A 21988-nucleotide genomic window follows, 5' to 3' on the forward strand; every position below is an offset into this window, starting at 1 on the left:
GGTTTTATGTTTTACTTGTGCCGCGTGTGTTTGTCTTCTGTCTTAATAATGCAATCTTATATTATATAAAGAGAATGTGTCTGCCTTGGGCGCAACAATGGCTTCACCCGAAACATTGTATATACTGAAGTTTTTGACTTATTTCATTACCTGATTAATTCTAACTTTACTGCTCCTTGTTGCTCAAAGTTTGAGTTATATTTTCATTCAACCACATTCGTTTAATATTTAATTTCGTTTAAACTTATTGCCAAAACTTCTTAATTCTTCCATTATCATTGCGTTTGTTCATTCGATTCGTTAGAAAGTGGGAGTTTTACTACGCTGGTTAAAAAAACGTATTGGCAGTTTCCTATAATTGATCATATTAGTTAAGAAAGGAAAGGCTTCAAAATTTTAGCTGGACATAACGAACACGGGAGGTAATAAACACCCTAATCTAATGAAATTTTCATTTTAATATTCCTTTTACGCAAAATCCACAACAAAAACTTAAACTTTCATGTCAAAACAGTATTGTTAAAATCATACAGCAAAATGTGGGAACAGTTTAATACTTTGTATTCATACCTTTTGCATTTATAATAACTTGTAGTCTCTTTCTCATAGAGAAAACCAAAGTCTGGGTCGTACTATTAGGAATTTGGTGCCATTCTTGCAAGAGTATTTGCTTAAATTCATTTTTGTATTGAAATTTTATTGTTTATTGAACAACTTCTAGGGTTCAGTTTGTTGCATAAAATTTCAATTGGATTTATCTTGCGTGATTGGGCGGTGTCTTTAACTGGCGAGGAGCCTAATAAAGTAACCACTTTCCCCACTCCCGGGTAAGGTTCGCTGTATGCTTAGGGTCATTGTCCTGTTGAAACATGAATGATATTCCTAAGCCAAGTTTTTGGACATTGAATTTCAAATTATGATGCAATATGTCAATGTACGTGCTGTCATAATGCCCTCAATTAAGCATGGGTTACCAACTCCGTTTGGCGGCCATACACCCTCAAACTACGACGCTTCCTCTACCATGTTTCACAGTCGGTGTTGCATGTTGTTTTACTAGTTGGGTGTTTGCCTTTCTCCACGCATATTGTCATCCATCACTCCCGAAAATGCTAAACTTTGATTCGTTGGAGAAAATAACTGTGTTCTAAAACTCCTCTAATAAATTAGCATGAGATTTTGCAAAATCAAATCTCTTTTTACTGTTTATTTCTGAAATGAAAGGTTTCTTTCTAGCTGCCCTTCCATAATAACTTCCTATAAAACATTCGTATAGTCTGTACACTAAAAGTTTTATGTGAAGTATTAGCAATAATTTTAGCTAACTGGGGGAGGGAAAAAGTGCACTTATTTTAGGGTTTCCTTTAAACTCTTTGATAATGCCACGTTTTTCCCTTGCAGAAACTATTTGAGGCCCTCTACTTCTAATCTTATTTCCTATCGATCCTGTCTCTTTGAACTGTTTTATAACGCTTCTAACAATAAATAAATAAAGGAGACTGCGCATGTTCACGCCATTGCTGTGTGTTTTTTCTTGAGCTCTGGTTTTCAGCTTTATTTTGCGGTAATTAATGTGTGTAAACTATTTATTGTGTATAATTTTATTTGTGCAAGTGCTCTGCTTTATATTTGTGTAATTTGTTTCAAATTGAAAGAAGTATTGTTAATATTATGGCTCTTGCAAGATTTCGGCATAGTTAAGCCTAGCTTAACGATTTGTTTACTTCTTTTAGTAGTGCTATGAAGTAAAAGAATGCCAAGATGGACGAAGAAGACGCTGATGTGTTTTATAGTGAGCTTAAATGTTGCTATGATAAACTTGAAACGACTGAGTCAAAGTGTAATATGAACCAGAATATTCGTGAAGAGGCAAGGCATGTAATGTGTGAGTTAGTGTTTGATTACTAAGAATTTTGAACGTATTAAGTCGTTGGGTTACCGTGAAGCTTGTAGGGAAAGTCTTAGACATTTTCGTAAAACCAACGTATGCTAGTGCTGTGCTGCCATCTCCTGTGGAGAATGCAAAACAAAATTCTTTAAGTTGTGGTCTTGTTATTTCTTCGGAAAATCGTTCGTCAGAGTATATTAAGAAGATTCTTAAATTACAAATTAATCCTGTAGAGAAAAAAGTGGGTATTCTCAATCTAAAAAATATTGGAAATGGCAAGGTATTCATAGAATGTCCCTCTGAAAATGATTTAAAAGGATACAAATTGAAATTCAAGTAAAATCACCGGAATTAACTACCTTTCCTTCCAGACGAAGGAATCCTACGATCTTAATAAAAAATGTCCCTAATGAGATAAGGGATGAGGATGTTCTCGATGTTTTAAAAAATCAAAATCCAGATGTTATCGCCTCTGAAAATAAATGGAGTGAATCTCGAATTCGATTTACGTTAAGGAAATTTCAAAATACGAGACATTTAGTTGTTGAGGTGCATCCAGACATGCGTAGAGGTATTTTACAGGAATGTAGACTAAAAATTTCTTGGAGCATCTGTACTGTGGATGATTTTGTCGTGATTAATCGGTGTTTTAATTGTTTAGGATATAATCACTGTGCTGAACATTGTAAAAATCTACGCGCTTGTTATTTCTGTGCACGTGAACATGAAAGTAAAAATTGCCCACATAAGAATTTGAAAGTCTGTATCAATTGCATTAGACGCAATCAAAAAGTAAAAGATGAGGAAAAAAAATTAAATGTAAGCCCTTTGCCTTTTTCTGAAAGTTGCTCTTGTCATGAATTTATAAGAAGTCAAAATATAGCAAGAACAAATTATGGATAATAGTCATGATTCTATTTTAAAATTTGTTCAAATTAATTTACATAGATGTAAGGCTGCTACTCAGCAACTTGTTTTGAATATGGAGGTAAACAATGTTTCTGTTGCTTTTATTCAAGAACCTTACTTTTATCATGGTCTTATGCCTGGCTTTCCGAGTTCCTTTAGGTTATACTATGATTTTAACTCGGAAGTCATAAAGGCTGCTATTGTTCGAGCCGGATTTCTACCTACTTTTTTAGATTTGAGATTCTTGGATTATAATATGGTGACTTTTGATATTATTTTTAAAAATACTAAATATTCTATTTTCATACTACTTTGAGCCCTCCTGATGTATTGAATTTGATTTGCATAAAATAAGTCGGGTCTTCCAGGCTAAGGATCTTGCAAAGCTTATTTGGGGTATGGATTCCAATAGTAAATCTGAACTGTGGTTTAGTCCCTACAGTGATGCTCGAGGAAACAAGCTTGGAGATTTTGTCAGCTCCTATAACTTATACGTGATCAATGAGGACTGTGGCCCTACCTTTTGTTCGGAACAGGGATCAAGCTATATAGATGTCACAATTATGGGAGCTGATTTGCTAGCAAATGTTACCCGCTGGTGTCTCTCGGACTGTGAATCATTGTCAGATCATGCAATGATTGAATTCGACTTATCTGTTTCTAATGCTTCTTTAATTGCTGTCAGTAGAATTTTGTTTAATACTACAAAAAAAAAAAAAAAAAAAAAGGCAAATTGGGGATATTTTGAAAAATATTGTTCACAGTATATTTCTTTGATCATTAATGGTTTGGATTCTTGCTCAAGCACCGACTCACTTAGTGTGATTGTAGATTTTATAACTTCAGTTATTTTTCGGGCATGTATTAAATCTATGCCTACTAGAAGGACTGGTAGGCGAAAAGTACCCTGGTGGTCATTGGAAATTTCCATTATGAGAAAGAGTCAACGCTGCTAGACGGAGGTTCCAGAGGACTACTAGCAATGATATAAGGGACTTGTATAAGCGGAAATACCTTGATTTAAGGAAAAATACAAAGAAATGCTTATTGAGGCCAAATTCGAGTCTTGGAGGAAGTTTCTTTCCGATATCAATAATGAGAATGTGTGGAAAAAAATTTACACTTATGGTATTAAAGAAAATTTTATGAGGAAGATCGAGATCTCGGGCCTTCGGCTTTCAAGCGGTAACTTTACGTCTTCCTTGGAGGAAACTATCGATGCTATTCTTGATAAAGCTTTTCCTCCTGATTGTGTGAGGCTTGATAATGACTTTCGTACTCAGTGGCGCTCATCTGCTCGCACTAATTATGCATCTCAGATTGATCCTCCTTTTTCGCAGGCCGAGGTTGATGATGTAATTCGTAATTTAGGGCTTGGCAAGTCTCCTGGCCCGGACTCTATTCCCAATGAAATCATAAGATACTTCCATCGGCTTTTTCCTGCAGTTTTTCATAGATTATTTAATATATGTTTGAATCTTGGTGCTTTTCCACGAACTTGGAAGAACGCCCACGTTATTGTGATACCCAAGAAACAAAATTTTACTGTTCCACATGAGAATAATCTTAGGTGTATCTGTCTTCTTTCTTCTTTAGGTAAACGTTTTGAAAAACTAATTACTAACAGAATTACTTGGCATCTACATAAAGAAAATATTCTTAGTGCTGACCAATATGGTTTCATTGCTCAAAAATGTGCTGAGGATGCAGTTCTGCGTCTTAGCAACATTGTACAGAGGGGCAAGATGAGAGGTTTGTACACTATTTTAATTTTTCTTGATATTGAAGGAGCTTTTGATAATTCATGGTGGCCTGCTATTCTTAATTTACTAAAAGAAATGAAGATGCCTCAAAATGTGTTTAATGTTGTTTCTGATTTGCTGAAAGACAGGACCGTCGAGCTTTCTTTGGGTGGCACCTCAAGTGTTCGTCGACCTCAAAGAGGATGTCCCCAAGCTTTGGATTATTATTATGAATGATCTCTTACAAAAACTTTCTGATCTCTTCAGTTGTGAAGTCATTGCCTTTGCAGATGATTTGTTGATTTGCATTCAAGGAAAAGAAATGCAAAAAGCTTTTCGTCTCACCAAAGATGTTTTAGATTTCATTTATCATTGGTCAATAGATTTTAAGTTAAACTTTAACGATGCAAAATCCAAGACCATGTTTATTGATAAAAAAAAATACTACTTATGAAGGATATCAATTGCTTTTAAATGACAATCCTCTTCAGAAGGTGAATGAAATTAAATATCTAGGTGTTTTGTTGGACAGCAAATTTAACTGGAAAAAGCATATTTCCTACATTTCTAATGAATGTGAGAGACTTCAGCGTGGGCTGAATCGAATTGCATGTAATAGTTTTGGTATTAAATCGAATGTTAGCGCAATTATTTATAAACAAGGCATTGTACCCTTTATTTCATATGGATGTAGAGCTTGGGAATTGTCTCTAGAAAAGAAAATTAACTCTAAACGCCTGCTTTGAGTTCAAAGACGAATTTTGCTGCGAGTTATAAGCGGTTACCGAACTATTAGTTACAATGCTGTTTTCTCTCTTGCTGGATTTCCACCACTGGATTTGTTTATTCTGACCTTTATAGATTACAAGAATAGTCTTGCAAATTACTCCAATTCTCACTTTGATCGTTTATTGCCGTTGTCTGTTCTACCACATCCTTCTGTAAGACAACCAGTACAGATTCTGGATAGTACGGACACTGATGTAAATTCATTCTCATTTGTGTTGTATATGGATGGTAGTAGGATTGATGATAAAGTTGGTTTTGCTTTCGTTATTTTTTGAAGATGATACTGAAATTGTCACCAATTTCGCATTAGAAATGAATGTACTGTATATATTTCTGAGCTTCTGCGTATTAATTTTGCAATCAAGTGGATAATTAGCCAGAATGGACGTGGTTCCAGCTACTTAATCTGTACGGATTCACTCTCTTCCCTGGAATCTCTTAAAAATACCTCTTTATGTAATGATATTATTGTCAATATACAGCAGTCTCTCGGAGATCTGGAGAAAAGGGGTATTTCAGTGTTTTTTACATTTGTCCGTGGTCATTCGGGTAATTATGGAAACGAGAGAGCTGATTGGCTTGCTAAGAATGCAACTAAAAATGATATTAACGTTGATGTAAATATTCCAAAATCTTATTTAAAAAAAAACATTCAAAGCTAAAATGATTGAGCGGTGGAACTGTGATTATATCTCTTCTGATAAGGGATCTGTTACAAAAACATTTTTCCCAACTATTTTTGAAAGACTGAAAAGTAAGGACTTGTTGCTCAATTTTAAAGTTACGCAATTTTTGTCTGGACATGGTAAGTTTAATGTTTATCTTGAACGATTTAAGCTGACATCTTCCAATTTGTGTAATTGCAATCTTAGCGTTCAGCAAAGTGTTTTCCACCTACTTTTTGATTGCCCACTGCTTGATAAAGCAAGAAATCTTTTGAAATGTAGATTGGAATTCATTGGCCGCCGAAATGTTATGATTTTGTATCCTCGACTTCGGCCTACCGAGCTTTCAATGATTTTGTCGACTTTTATTTTTAACACTGTTAATGATTTCTTTATACATTTTTATACTTTTCCATTTACTTGCGTTTTTTTTTCCTTGTTATGATTTCATTGTGTTGTTGAAAACTGATGATATTACTTCTATTTTGCCTTTTTTACTTACGATTTGTAAGTCTCGTGTGATACTTTGTGGTGCACGAGGATTTCTTTTTCTTTAAAAAAAAAAAAATAATAAATAATTAAAAAAAAATCTGAAATTTTTCAGATTTTAAATTACGTCCAAAGGGGCATTTTTTTAACGTTTTGAGTGTTACCTTTATTTATTAAATATCATGTTCTTTGCACTTAAACCATAAAATTCAGTTCAAGAGCAATATCGCAAAATGTTAAATTAAGCATATCTTTAGAATTTCCGATATACAGTCTCGCGAGCTGGAGATAAAAGTATTTTTTTTTCTATATAACGTTGCCATTTCTCGCTTTTAAAGCATTGAGTTTGTAAATCAAAAATTCGTTAAAGTTTTACAAAATATAAAATCTATAATAAAACAAATTCCAAATTTTGGATTTCAGATGCCCATATTCGCAGTAGGATTTCGTCATTCAAAATTCGATGGCTCTATGTACCATTGTTTTATCACAATGCGAGAAATAGACAATCATTTATGCAGATTTTTCATTATTTAATTTCTTCAAATATAATGCAGGACTCTAACATTTTGTGGCAACAGTTTGAAAAGTGAACCGACGTTTATGAGTCCGACGCAAAATGCCAAAACGAAAGCAATAGTCCTTCGGGACTGAAATCCCTTTGGACTAATAAAAATAAATAAACCTATGTTCAGTTGTATTCCTATAGCACGATAAGTTAATTTCTCATTTCTGAGCTGAATAATCATGTTTTTAACATCCAACTCCTTCGACTTCGAAGCCACTTTATAACAGTATTGGCAAAATAACGTTTTAAAAAGTTTCGAAGTAGCACTGCAGTCTTTATACTAACACGGTTTCTTATCAGTCTAAACACGTGACCTCAACATAACAAAATTTGCATAGCAGTTAGAACTTTGCCAACACATTTTGACATGCAAATTTACGTTTTTATTGTATATTTTGTGTAAAAGGCATATTAAAATGAGTTTTGTTAGATTTTTGGGTTTGTTACCGCCCGTGTTCGTTATGCCGAGTTAAAATTGTCGGTTTTTAGCTAATATAGTAATTTTCGGTAATTGCCAATATTTTTTCCCACTGTAATTCTGTATACACCAAAAAGCATCCGTTATTTTCTAAGGGCTACATTTCTCAGAATTTGAATTTCAAAGAAATTTATTTTTGCAATACGTCTCCATATGAGGGTGGCTTAAAGTAAGGCTGGATGGATTATCGTTTAGTGCGAAAATTCTCGGTGAATTTCCTCAGGTCATCAAATTTTCATCAAAATTTCTTATCTCTGAACATTGTCAAGCATCTAAATACTACCCCCCCCCCAAAAAAAAACCCGTTGTGTATTGCTCAACAATAGCACTAATAAAGACTTTACTCAAAGGCGCCAAGTTTTAGATAATGTGTGTAGTAGTGTTCACTTTTATTTACCATGTCTGGGATTCTAACGTCACGTGCGTTCTAAACTAATTTACACGTGACGTTTACGTAAGTTGATGCAGATAAAACGGCTGCCTGGAATGTAAGAACTGCTTTCATCACTTATCGTGCAAGTTCAGTTAAAGTAAGATTTTTGTAAAACAGCAATTTGATACTTTGTAATTACAGTAGAATGTGGATTGTGCGAGATAACTAGAACCGTAATGACCTTGGATAATTGAATACTCGCTTAACAGTGATTTAAATTTCAAATCATACTAATTTTTCTTTGGATCCGATTTTCTGAAATTGTTAAAAATTCTAAAAGTAAGTGCACAAGTACTATTAACGTTTTACTGCACAAGTAGTTTCAGAAATCAAACAACAAAAGTTAATAACATACTGCACAAGTAGTATTAACATTTTTAAATTCTTTTAATTAGTAGATAACATTTTAGTTTCAAAAACAACCTATGCAAGATTTTATTTCATGATAAAAATAATAATCAAGGGAAAAACTAATTAACTCCATCAAAATTGCGCAAATCAAATTTCTTTATGCAATTTTGAGACATTTATTTGAAAGTTTGCTATTTTTAGTCCAAAGAGGCTTTGTCCCTGAAGGACTATTGCTTTGGTTTTGCGATTTTGCGTTGGTTCACTATAAATGTCCGTTTCACTTTTCAAACTGTTGCCACCAAATGTTAGAGCTCTGCATTATATTTGAAGAAATTAAATAATGAAAAATCAGCATAAATGTATATTTCTCGCATTGTGATAAAACAATGGTACATAGAGCCATCGAATTTTGAATGACGTAATCCTACTGCGAATGTGGGCGTATGCGGAAACCCAAATTTGAAATGTGTTTTATTATCGATTTCAGTTTCGTAAACAAACTTTTGATTTACAAACTCGAAGATTTCAAAGCGAGAAATGGCACCGTTGTACAGAAAAAAATTTTTATCCCCAGCGCGGGAGACTCTGTATCGGAAATTCTAAAGATACGCTCAATTTAAAACTATTTTGCGATATTGCTCTTGAACTGAATGTTATGGTTTAAGTGCGAAGAACGTGATATTCAATAAATAAAGGTAACAGACAAAATGTTAAAAAACGCCCCTTTAGACGTAATTTCAAATCTGAAACTTTCGGATTTTTTTTTTTTTTTTCCCCCAGTGGTCTTCGCAGGCCACATGCGGCCGCCGAAGACATTATGTATTTGTTGCAATGATTTCAAAATTTTTGACATTTGGAATCCGAGTATATAATTCCATTAAAAACGAACATAGATAATACACCGTAAAATCTATAAATGGAGCTAATTAGCTTAAAATGTGATATAAATCTTATTCAGATTTGATAATTTTTTCGAGTTTGTCCAAAAATAAAAGCTTAGCTACGAACTATCGCAATAATCGTTTTGTTTGCGAATACATTTAAACTTGTAGCGCTATCTTTCTCATTTGAAAGTTAATTAAAAAAGGAACGTGATTGACCGATGGGCATCTGCAATCCGTGATGAAGATATTTCTAATAACTTATCTTCAAAGCTATAAACTTTATAGGAATTGAAATGCTATCAAGTGCTAAACTGACGTAAGAAATAATGAATTTTGTAATTATTTATGCCTCGAAGAAAAATGCGATAACTAAGAGTTAAAATTTCGCCCCATTTAAAAAAGCTTTTATTAAAGTTAAATTATTTAATGATTAATTAAACATGTTAGACTGATATTTCTTTCAAATAATTCTAAGACATTATTTAGCAGTCGGAATAATTTGAACAACAAAAATGTCTCGAGGTGCCAAAATTTACGATAGAAATTAAATTTGAATATTTTTCCTTTGCGATATATATTGTTTATGTATGCTTTGATTAAATATTTATAATTTTTTAACGAAATTGAAAATTTATTTTGTTAAAAAAATTTCTGCCCCATCAGCTACTTCGAGATCGTGCATTCGGCCCGCATGCAATTTGAGACCACTGAAATTAGGCTCTACATTTTGCTATTATATGCTAAGAAAGTTTGAAGTGTTCCATTTAGTTTTAAGAACTGGAAGCACTGCAAAAAGTGTATTCATCATAGTTCTGCTAAGATTTTTATATCATAATCTTTATATCGCGTAGTCAGCTGAGATTTTTGAGTACAAGATCGGTTTGTGCCCTATTTCAAGTTTTCCCAATTGAGGCATTTTTGAAAAATCGTCTCATTTCAGGGTCTTTCGGTGGGGGTAAACGGGAGGTATTCTCATTTCAGCCTTTCATTCGAAACTAAATTTAAAAGTACGGTAGAAGATCACGTGAAATATGTATGTAACGATCTCGCAATGATACTTGCCTTGGACTTCAAATAAAGTTTAAATTTTATTGCAACTGTAGACTAGAACATTATCTAAAAACAAAGGTTTAACTGTGGTATTACTGACGTTGATGTTACTTGTTACTTGCAATGATAAAATTTTAAGCTATTTCCTGATAAGCTATAGAGTTCTGATTTTGTTACACACACTGTTGATCGATGACAATACAATGTGGTGAAGCGATATATTTATTATAAAAGTCTGCTCAAATTTGCATGAAAATTATAATTTCTGAATTTTTGACAATTTTCATAAAATTGCTCTATTTTGTTGTAGACTGTTCGAGCTCTATGATTTTAAAATTTTAACATCTAGAAATGTATCGGATATAAATTTTGAGATTATGAAACAAAATTTTCCCCCTCTTTTAAAATAAGAATGATAAAATCGAGCTATTTCTAAATTTTGTTTTAAAGAAATGTCTTGTAGTCTGATGCAGGCGGGAGGAAAAAAGCGTTTTGATTTTGTCACCTTAGGGCATTTAATCTCGAATTGGCAATATTCGTTTTTTCATTTTAGCTTCAAGTAAAACGCTCGCTTTAACATTTATTGCTTGTTATTACATCTGATTTCTGAAACTAAATATTCAAAGCGATTTCTTTATTCTCTGAATGACATTCAATTATTCATTTCATAATTTTCTCATAATTTATTGCTTGTGTTTTAATGACAAAAAAATTCATCATTGATAACGTGCAATTGAGTGTAAAAAAACAGAAAATCGAATATAATTAAATGAAAGCTTATAGTATAAAAAGCATTTTTAATTGCATTTTAATGATTACAGTTCATACTTAAGATATACTCACGTTGATTTTTAAAGAACAATGGCTTTTAAACATTTTCAGAAATATACAGTTTAAATGAAGCTAAAAAAATAGGAATCTGGCTAGTATAAAATTGTAGAGTTTCACTTGATCTGTTAGTCAATTAATGCAATAACCCCGAACAGATGTAAAGCGAATTATGTAGTCATAGTAGTCTGAAGTAACTACTATGTCGTGGAAAGTTTTTTAATAACATTTTTATTTAAAAAGGAACATAAATGCAATTTCTTGTACTAAAAGTAATAAGCCACAGCTGATGCAACTAAACAGAACAGTCAAATTCAAGTTAAAACGTGGAATATACTAGTCAAGGACAATTTAAATATTCTCGAAGCTGGTTCAGTAATTCTTCTGTGAGCGTCAAATCAAGGGTCGGAAGATATATATAACACAAAGCCGAATAATTAAAGCTATCAGACCTGACAGGAGCTAAATGTGGCGTGCACATGTAGGCCTGAACATGCTCTGTCTGAAAATCCTAAACATTTCAATTTAAATGATAGTTATCTCATTTACATTCTGATGAGGAAACTGAAAGGAAAAGTTAGTTTATAACTGGTTAATTTTAAATAACATTACAAAATTTTAAAATGATTTTTTGTAGTTATATCTTTAAAGAAAATGAAAAGTGAAGAAAAGCTGAAGTGGGACAGTTTTTTGCTTTTATCTTGACCATCTGCAAAGCAAAATAAAGAGCACAATTTTTGTTGCCACCTCCAAAAAGCCTGAAGTGGGAAAGTCTAAAATGAGACGTTACAAGATCTAAAATCTTGTCGTTTCTAGCCAAAATCAATAAATTATTTTATATATATATATATATATATATATATATATATATATATATATATAAAATCAATAAATTATTTTATATATATATATATATATTTCTTTGGTAGGTGACTGTCTACGATACATTTCGCTTTGGCATTGCTCCCCTTCTATCCCACATTCACGACAAAAATCTACATTTTGTGAAGGGAGACATACTTGACGAAGGACTGCTGTCGCAGAAGTTGAAGAATGTAGACGCTGTTGTCCATCTTGCAGCCATTGTCGGATATCCAGCCTGTGAGAAGGATCCCGATCTCGCACGCAAAGTGAACGAGGAAGGTACCAGGAACGTTGTCAACTGCTTGCATAATCACCAGAAGATAGTTTATTCTTCGACAGGATCGTGCTACGGAGCCGTGAAAGACATTTGTCATGAGGTAATTTAATGAGTTTTGAAAAGATTATTAATTTGTCTGGCTGTAACCTGGTTTTTTTATTTTACAGGCTCTCGTTTATGATGGCAACTAATTTCGTTGCGTTTTGATGAGTTAGTTGAATTCCTAACGGAGTCGGTATTGAATTTTATGAAATTTTAGACAGAGTCGAGGATGATCATAGGGTCGATAGCCGATTATACACAGGCCTAATCAAGATACCATTGCTTACAAAAGGATTTATAATTAAATGTTTATTAAAGAACGTAGAGGGGTGCAGACATGAAGTAAAGAATAGGCATATACATATAGCGACGTAGACGATAAGTACGTAGACATGTAGTAAGAAAGAAATCATATAGGATAAATATAAGGGGGAAGGTATACTGAAATTGTTTAATGTATATTAAACATTTTAAATATATAAACTTTTTATGCAACAACTTCAATATAAAAAAAGGTAAAACTAAAGTATGAAAAGAGGTTATAAGTATAAAAAAAGGAGCACAAGAAAAAGCAAGCTATTCCAGTTCCGTAAAATTCGATATTTTCAGTAACTCTTCACCCTTTCGGTGCTATATGAGGTAGTGTTTTCAGGCCTCTACTGTATTTAACAAGTTAATTCTAATAGATCTGCTACAGTGAAGTATAAAATGAAAGCAACAGCCATTTTTAGAAGGATGCATTTAATTTTTGAGATAACCAAAGTAGTTCTTTGACATCATTGCTGGAGTTCTTTTCGCAATGAAATTGTAGCACTTTTTGATTATCCTCACCCTTTCTAAAGTATTCATGAGACAACGCGATATATCGCCAAAATAAGCAACCCGTGGTGGTTAAAATGTGTCTTCCAAACCAGATGTCCATGCACGTGGCAGATTTCCATTTTCAACAAGCGCATAAGAAAAAAAAAAAAAAAACTGTCGAAACGAATGGAACTCTATTCACAGGCAAGAGAATACTTTATTTACAATCAGCGTAATAGATGGGAAAAGCTGTCTTTGTAATCCCCGTTAAAATTATCTACATATGGACCTTTCTCTGCCTATTACTACGAGAGAAGTACCTCTTCCTCAGACAACTGTATTTGTAGGGGAAAAATATCTCCAGAAAACTACTTCCTCAAGCCCATTTAGCACAAGCACAACGCAACGTTCAGCAACTACCTACGAACTGAGTTTCGAAGCTATATGATAAGTAAGCCAAAATTTCTTCAAAATCAACAATACTGTAAAGTACTTTTAGAACAAGGGCAAGATATTTTGTGAGCAATAACTGTTGCGGAAAAGGCTTTCTTAAGTAGTATATGCATTCTTCTAAATATAAAATATTCTTCTAAATAATGAAAATGTATTGGAAGGTTTTCATGGAACGTTTGTAAACGCTTCACTTGATCAATAGAATCACGGGACAGTATCTGTATCACCATATGGTAAAGTTCTGGTGCTTCGTATGCTTATTCCTGTGTTGCAATTAGTGTTTGTTGCAATGAATGCTTTTTGTAAGGAGAAAGCTTTTATTTCTTGCGAAATGTCACGTTATGCTTAAAAGGAATGCGAAAATTCATATTTCGTGATGTTGTACTTCCTAAACGATCTAAATTTAAGGATCAAATTTTGTGGGCAGATGCGGGATTTGTGCAATTCTCTGTTGCTTTTTTTAAAAAAAAAAAACTTCGCTGCTTACGTGCGAAGAACAGCTTGAAGAAAGCTGTTTGGTTATAGATGTTTCTTGCGTTTTTGTTTTTTTATTACCATTTTACGTATATTTTTTGAAAACTGCTGTTACCTTTTTCTTTTTATCTTGGCGAAAACTTAGACTACTTAAGTAATAGCGCAACCATCTTGGCGCAATATAACAACTTTTTATAGACAAAAAGGTAAGTTGCATATATTGCGGAAGTTGATGATTTTTGCGAGTTTCCCAAACTATCGATATTTAAGTCGGAAGACATTACCATCGTATGAAAACACAATATACTTTAGCAATTTAAAATGCACATTTTAATTACTAAATAAGGATTATGCGACATGTTAAAGAATAGAACACGCGCGTTCTTTACCAAATCTTTACTTTTTAGCGCTGTTTTTGAGCCCCAAGTACGCTGGATCTGTTTTCATTTTTAAAAAAAATCGGAATTAAAGAGACTCGTCATCTCGGAAATCCCGGTGTAATCGGCTGTATGCCATTCTCGCAAGTTCCACAGGCACGTATTTTAAAATTAAGGTAAAAAAAAAATATAATTTGTTTATAAAAACCGTTTTAAACTTGAAATACAACGAAAGAGAACACGTACGAAATATGGCGACGTTGCTGAACTAAGGAGCATTCCCTACTCGTCATGACCGATTTCGCTCAAATTTATAGGACAATGCAGGGCTTGGCTAGAAATGATGGCTAGAAATGAAAGAACCCAAAGTGAGAACTCCAAATGGCCAAGAAACTTAGAAAATAAAAATGTCTGACCCGGCTCCCTCGCACCGTATAAGCTATTTACGTTAGCATGTTTGCCAAGCAGCAGTTGGCATAGCGGTATGAGCTCGGACTAATAATTCGATGGTCGGGGTTCGACTACCCGTGTGGAGACTTTTTTTTTTTCCCTATCTTTTTCTCAATTTTTCTAAGTGAGTAAAGAGGTGAATACTTTATTTATACGCAAAAGGCATAGAAATGGTAATTTGGTAAATTTAGATTTCGGACTTTTGAACAAGGAATTGTAATTAAAGCGCATACGAAAAGACTTTGCACATGAAAATTCAAAAGTTTATTCATTGGCATTCGATGATTTACATATGTCGGGATGATATTTATGGTAGAAACAGGGGAATCGATAATTATTTCTGCATTTAGCACACGTTATAAACGCCGCATATAACCACATCGTTGTTTCACAAAGTCTTCATGGAAAAACATACTTGATTTACATTCATAAAGCATTCTCTCTCATTTCAAAGTTTAGAAGCGAGCAATGCGTAATGTAACATGTTACCGAATATTGGCGCGGGTAATTGATGAACAATCGAGTGTATTTTATGCAGGCTTCTCGGGAAGTTATTCCTTTTCTTGCTCGATTAGGTAAGAGCAATTCTGTATTTTTTAAAAAGGTTTTAACCTGACTATAAAAATATACATCACAGGGTTGCACCAGTGGAGTACATTTAGGAGGAATTACTTTGATACTACACTTTGGCAATCCTTCATCTTGGAAGAGTTCGTCGCATAATTGCAGATTTCTTTGACCTCCCCACGAGTCGGTCAGCAGAAGAAATTTGTTCGCTTTGTACGTACCAGCACAAATATTTGTGTACAATGGTGTTTTAAGTTTTCCCAGACTTTGAAGAAGGTGATGACGAGATTCTTGAATTTTGCTACGTATTCATCCACCGTTTTTTTGAATCCTCGGTCCAAAAGAGCCAGTAATCTCTCGTAAGCATACGTAAACTTTTGCTAATAGCTTTTCGGAAAGGCTCATAGCATATTACGCGGTATAACAAGTGGGTTACTTTGTTCATAATCTTTTCTTTTTACCCCTAAATGTTCCAGGGTTCGGTGATACGTCTGACTGGTACTGGCAAACCTGAAAACAGAATGTACGTAAATTTGTTATACGTGCAGTTAAACAGAGTATTTTCATTTGAGGTAGGAAAAATAAGAATTCTTGACTTACCTGTTTGGTCAGTGTTGATAACAAAATCCTTGTCGTATTGAGGAATGAGAGCTCGAGTTTAGAGTCGGAACTATCTGCCGCAGCAAGCATTTCCTCTTGTGTAGCCATCTTTTTCCGACACAAATCTTGTAATTTTCTTCTGATGACATCTTAAGCCTTTGTTTAAAGTCCATGACCCCACAATTCGGAGGCTTTGAATTCCAACTCTGGAAATTGCCTGACATCAGCGAGTGCCCAATGTTGCAAGTTTCTTGTGGTGATCTGCCTTGTTACAACATCGCGCTTCTACGAAGCGCTATCACGCGAGATGCATCCTTTCGTTTGAAAACTTTTTAAACTCCACGTTGCGCTTTGGCAAGATTGACCACCATTATTTTGTAGTCGAGTGGAACATAATCTGGGATCCTCTTCACTTTTTTTCATACTGTCTCATAATCATCACTTGACAATGGTCTGGCACCCTCCAACATTTGATATTCTTCTTGGTCGATTTCTTCGCGCCAGATCAACTCTTCGTCGCATATAAACTGATACTCCGATAAAACTTGCACTACTTTCTCGTGTACTTTATTTTCCATCTGAATAAGATTTTCGGTTATCACTTCAAAACTTTCTGATGAGATTAGATTTTCTTCGGCTAAAGATGAAAACTATAATTCTCTTCAATCGTTGCTTCGACGCTTCGCTGTGGATGCTATCGATTCTCACACAATTCAAGTTACTTGGCCAGGAGCTAGCAAACGAATGAGCTCCCTAGCTAGCGTCATCGCTAACGGTCAGGGACATCTTTTTTCTACCTGCGCCAAGAATATATTGTTCGTGTACAGCCGCCAGGAGCGACCTTCAGGTGAAAACGAATCTTATTGTGAAACAACTATTCACGTTTATGGCACATTCCCCAAGGAGGAGGGAAATATCCAATAAAGGAGAAAGAATATCCTGTGTGAGCACGTTGGAAAAGTTCCCACTTCCATCTGGTTTCCCTTGGCCATCTGGAGTTCCCACTTCGAGTACTTTCATTTCTAACCAAGCCCTGCATGCCCTATTAAAGTTGAGCGAAGTCGGTGATGACGAGTAGTGAATGCCCCCCTTGTAAGATTGTCATAAAAGTGGTTGCCAAAATTTGGAGAAGTCTACTAAGATTATTGTGGCAACACGTCAGTACCAAAATTAGTCACGAAGGTTTGGTGAGTTTCCGGGAGGAGAGTGCGGACTAGTCAAAGTACCAAAATAGCGAATATACTTGGATTTCAGACATTTAATTATCCTTTTTATTTGACATAGGAGGACATCTCTTTCGCCATTGACTCTCTACGGCGAAACCCAAAGCGGAGGCCGAAAGAACGGTGTTGGATTATGGTGGTGTGTCTCTGCGACTTGCCACTTTGTTCGGCGTCTCACCACGCATGCGCCTCGATCTTTTGGTCAATGATCTCACTATGGAAGCTCTGACAAAGAAGAAATTCAACGTGTACCAAGATGAATTTCAAAGAACTTTTCTTCACGTTAGAGATGCGGCCCTAGCTTTCCTTCTTGCTTTAGACAATTACGCCAGCATGAAAGGTAAGTTCTTGTTTTGCTCTCTTCAACACTTTATCTGTTAAAATCGATCACATTTAAAACGTGTTTGCTTTTTAAATATTCGAATGATATGTTATTTATGTCAAGTTACCAGATTAAACGCTTTTGGCAGCTTTTGAAGTCTCATCTTGATCTACAAAAGTTATCAATGTAGTTTTATAGTATTGTTGCATGAGTATAGGTTCATAATGGATTGAATGCACACAGAACCGATGATTGCTTGATAAATCCATTTTACCAAAAGAAGCGCATCACAGAGCAGTTACCACTTCAAACAGCTAAGAACTCCAAACACAGCGCAATGCGAAACACAGCTTAAAAGATAAAGCTGCCATGGAGGCCTGTCAATATTCAGAACTCGCGCTGAACTAAACAACTGAGAACTGATGGCCTCTCTAGGCTTGTATAGTTTTCTCATGGGCCCCCTTAATCTCTAGTAAATTCTACTTCTCGAAATTACTGGAAGGCATATCCGGTAAAAGTTACATATAAGGACCAAATACGTTTATAGTTATATATAGGGATCAATTAGTTATTCAATTACATTTATACAGGGAAAGGAGAAAAATGTCCCCAAGTCGCCACGCTTGACGACTTTTGACTATTTCTTGCCAAATTTAGCAACAAAATTGGTCACTCAAACCATCCCCACGTTGGCAATTTCCTGCCAATTGAGCGAGATAGCTGTTTATCTCAGTGTTAAGTACACTTCCCTATTATTTCGCCAGAGGTTTGTTTTTTCAAGAATTTAATGTTACATCATAGAAAAAGTACTACAGATTCATATAATTTTGCTAAAATTGTTTACATATCTACAACATTTGTAACAGTATTGTACGTTCAAATTCTTGCACTAGGATACCTTGAATATTTAATGATGGAACTGATACTTTCTCGTGTACTTTATTTTCCATCTGAATAAGATTTTCGGTTATCACTTCAAAACTTTCTGATGAGATTAGATTTTCTTCGGCCTAAAGATGAAAACTATAATTCTCTTCAATCGTTGCTTCGACGCTTCGCTGTGGATGCTATCGATTCTCACACAATCAAATATCAAATATCTGCAGCAATCATTTGAAGAAAGCAGAATTTCAGTAAACCAGTGCTTACGAAATAACGTAACCATCTTAGTAGAACTCGTAAAATTTTTAGGATGTGCCAGACTCTTGACAACCATGCACAAAGCAGTTCTTCGGGTAACCATACTCTTAAATTATTCAGTCAACGTCGACATTTCCATATATGTTCTTCTCTTTCTTGTATTCTAAGTTCGAATGGTATGTATAGGCAAATCGTTTTTGTCTTAAACTCTTAAAAATTTACGCTTGTGGAATTTGCCTCCAGTGGAAGAAATTTTGATAAAATTTCTGCAGAAATATGTTTTGCTGCAAAATCGCTAAAAGAAAAATCTGTTGTGAGCATGGAATAAAAGAAATGCATATTAACAGAAAATTTACTAGAATTATGCATAATTGTTATAATTAACAGAATTATGATAGAGAACAAATTATTAACAGAACAGATTAAACAAACAGAACTTTAAGTAAGAACGATTTCAAGTGAGGCCCACTTTTATACATTAGAATGTTCTGTAGATCACTTATCCTTGCCCCTTTTGAAAAGCAATTTTTTAGCATATATCACAACCAATGTGCATATGTTTTCAAAATATTAATTAAAATGAATAATTAATAGGAGAAAGTTGAATTAATTTATGTGCCAACAATAATATAGATTTCGGACCTTTGTTTCTGAGTTATGAAACCCCTTTCCCATGCAGATGTATAGAAGCAAACTATAATTTTTGAAGCATCATTATACTACGTTTTCCCATGTTCTGTTTTTCCTGGTCACAATTTCACAGGCACATATTATAAAATTGGGCTTAGCCTAAAACAATCACGATTTACGTATAAAAACCCTTCGAACATAGAGCCAAACCAAGTTTCCTCTCAGAACCATTTAATTTGACATGGGAATTAAGAAAATACAAAGAATTACCTTGTAGACAGTGATTTAGTTCATTTAACTTTGAGAATGTATCTGAAGGATATACCAGTGTACTCAGCCAAACATATATCAGCAAGAAAATGTAAAATCGATATTCTAGGGCCACCGTAAGATCAAGCTTCAGGGAACATACTTTCGAGAAATGCTGCAGCATTATACCATTTCTGAAAAACTGCGTTTTTTAGAGACCAGACACTGGTAGATGCATATTCATTATGAAATATTTGGAAGTTTTGAACAGAAGAAAATGCTGAATCAATTGAATCAGGAACTAGCTACATCTAATGAATGCTGAATGAAATGCATTAAGCTGAGTGAAATATGAACTTCCATACGAATTTTGCCGTTTTGTTGAGAGCTGCGTGCAGATTGAAGCACACGTTATGAAGAAAATTCGTCTTTACATTCTAGGCAACTTTAATATAATATTTACGCATAGACAAGGTTGGCGAAACAAATTCTGAAGTGCATTATAAATTGCACATCCTCCACCCCCAAACGTATAAGTTTACCCCCACGATTATCAAGTTTACCTCTTTTTTTATCATCAGCTGTTGATAATTTTTATATGGAATAATTGTTTTAAATACATAAGAAAAACCAAGAGCGGGACACGAAAGACAAAAACCTTCCAAAATTAGGTAATTTTGATATTAAAACATGGCCAGAGAAAAAATTCATTAGCCAGTAAGTCTCAATTCATTAGCCAGTTAGTCACTGCTCTTAAGGTTAAGACACCTGAGCAAAAAACTATAGTATCTGTTGAAGTCACCTGTACTAATAAGGGTCAGACAATAAACACACAGAAGGAACAGATACGTCCACGTTAGCAGATATAGGCAATTATGTAGGTAAAAATATTACCGATGATATAAAGATTTCTAATTGTGATGAACTTATGGGCACATTTCCAAAAGATAATAAACGAGTAATGACTAAGTACAGACTACGACATTGGTTGTGTCACTAAATCATATCGCTAACAGTATTATTTGTTTCCTAACTAATAGTTGGCTTTTGAATACTAGAAATTGCAAAAATTTAACCCTAACAACTAAAACTCGCAAGTCTTTCAATTCACATGTTGAAGCACGTGCTGTGTCTCAAGCACGAGGGAAAAAAAAATCTGAAAATTTGAAAGTAGATTCCAAAGATAAATTCGATATGAGGCAAATTTTTGGAAAATGGTTTTAGAACGTTATTTGCATTATATTTAAGCTGTCAAAAATGTGATAGCTTTTCTTGGGTATAGTTATAATGAGAATTCCTTATCGCAGGTTAAATTAAATAAATATGGCGATGTTGTGAAACAAGTTTTTGAAATGCTGGTTGGAAGTGAGCAATATTTGAGCCCTGCAATAAAACTTATATGCTGATCATAGTTTAGAACAAATTTTTGTGAATCAGAGAGATACATGCATATCCCTTTTATTCTTATTAGACTCTTTTTAAAATATATCGAAGACGTTTAGGGATCCCTTTTATCTATTAACTAAGTATGGAAGAACCTAGTGTACCACTAAGCGAACAATCGCTTAAGTCCAGAAACTTAAAACTCAAGAAGGGTTAATTACACTTTGTTGCTCAAACTAAAGGTGTGCAGGCGGTCCCTTTCTCAGGACGTACAACAAAGCCTCCACTTGGGCTTAAACTCAAAAAATGTAAGCAATGAGAATTTAACTAATGACTAAAGAGACTTAGCCGAAGCTAACACAATTTCTAACTAGTTGACCCCTAATATTAAATTAGCTAGCGAAGCTATCAAGGGCACGTAATACGGTCGAGCGTAGTAACGGCTTAGAGACTTAGGCAAACGCGCGCTATTGGGGAAATCTAATTCTCTTTCTACCGAAGTCGATGGAACTTCAAATTAAATACACTTTCTCATTTACATTTGACGCGATTCTAAAAGTTCATTCTGGTAAGAAATTGTAAGCTGAAATTAGAAGAGATAGAAAAGTGTGACAAACTTAAAATAACTGTTATAAACTTAAGGTAAACCTTACAGACGGATCAAGCGAGTCTCGTTTTAAGACGCGTTCATTTTGCAAGGGATAATTCAGAGCCCATAAATTTTAGAATTGAAGAAACATTTCTAAGATTTTATGTAAACTAAGTAAAAGGTCATTTTTCTAAAGGACTGAAGGAACTCATTCTCAATTTCTTAAATGAAAAATAAATTGCAGTTTCCTGAAAGTTTTAAGTGAAATCCACTTAAAAGCAATAAAAGAGGAAATGGTTGAAGAGCTGCAGGTGAAAAAAAAAAGGATAACGGCAGGTTTTGAATTTATTATTTGTACATTTATATGTAAAGTATTAAATGAAATAAAGTTTCAAAAATATTAGAAAACAAATATATATCTACATAAAGCTTCGTAACGACTGCATAAATATCAAGAAACTACGAAATGAATT

General features: G+C 34.2%; 1 protein-coding gene across 1 annotated transcript in view; it reads left to right on the forward strand.

The window, feature by feature from the left end:
* LOC118196940 (uncharacterized) overlaps nucleotides 1-21988 on the forward strand; it is a 39384-nt gene that overhangs the window by 15660 nt on the left and 1736 nt on the right. The window contains 4 exon segments of the mRNA XM_085825137.1: nucleotides 12004-12315; nucleotides 15856-15986; nucleotides 17264-17303; nucleotides 17305-17542. Coding sequence (XP_085681263.1) covers nucleotides 12004-12315; nucleotides 15856-15986; nucleotides 17264-17303; nucleotides 17305-17542 — 721 coding nt within the window.

The sequence above is a fragment of the Stegodyphus dumicola genome, chromosome 10 (assembly GCF_044657685.1).
Source record: "Stegodyphus dumicola isolate Sdum_Otavi_A_Nest chromosome 10, ASM4465768v1".
NCBI classification, from domain to species: domain Eukaryota; kingdom Metazoa; phylum Arthropoda; class Arachnida; order Araneae; family Eresidae; genus Stegodyphus; species Stegodyphus dumicola.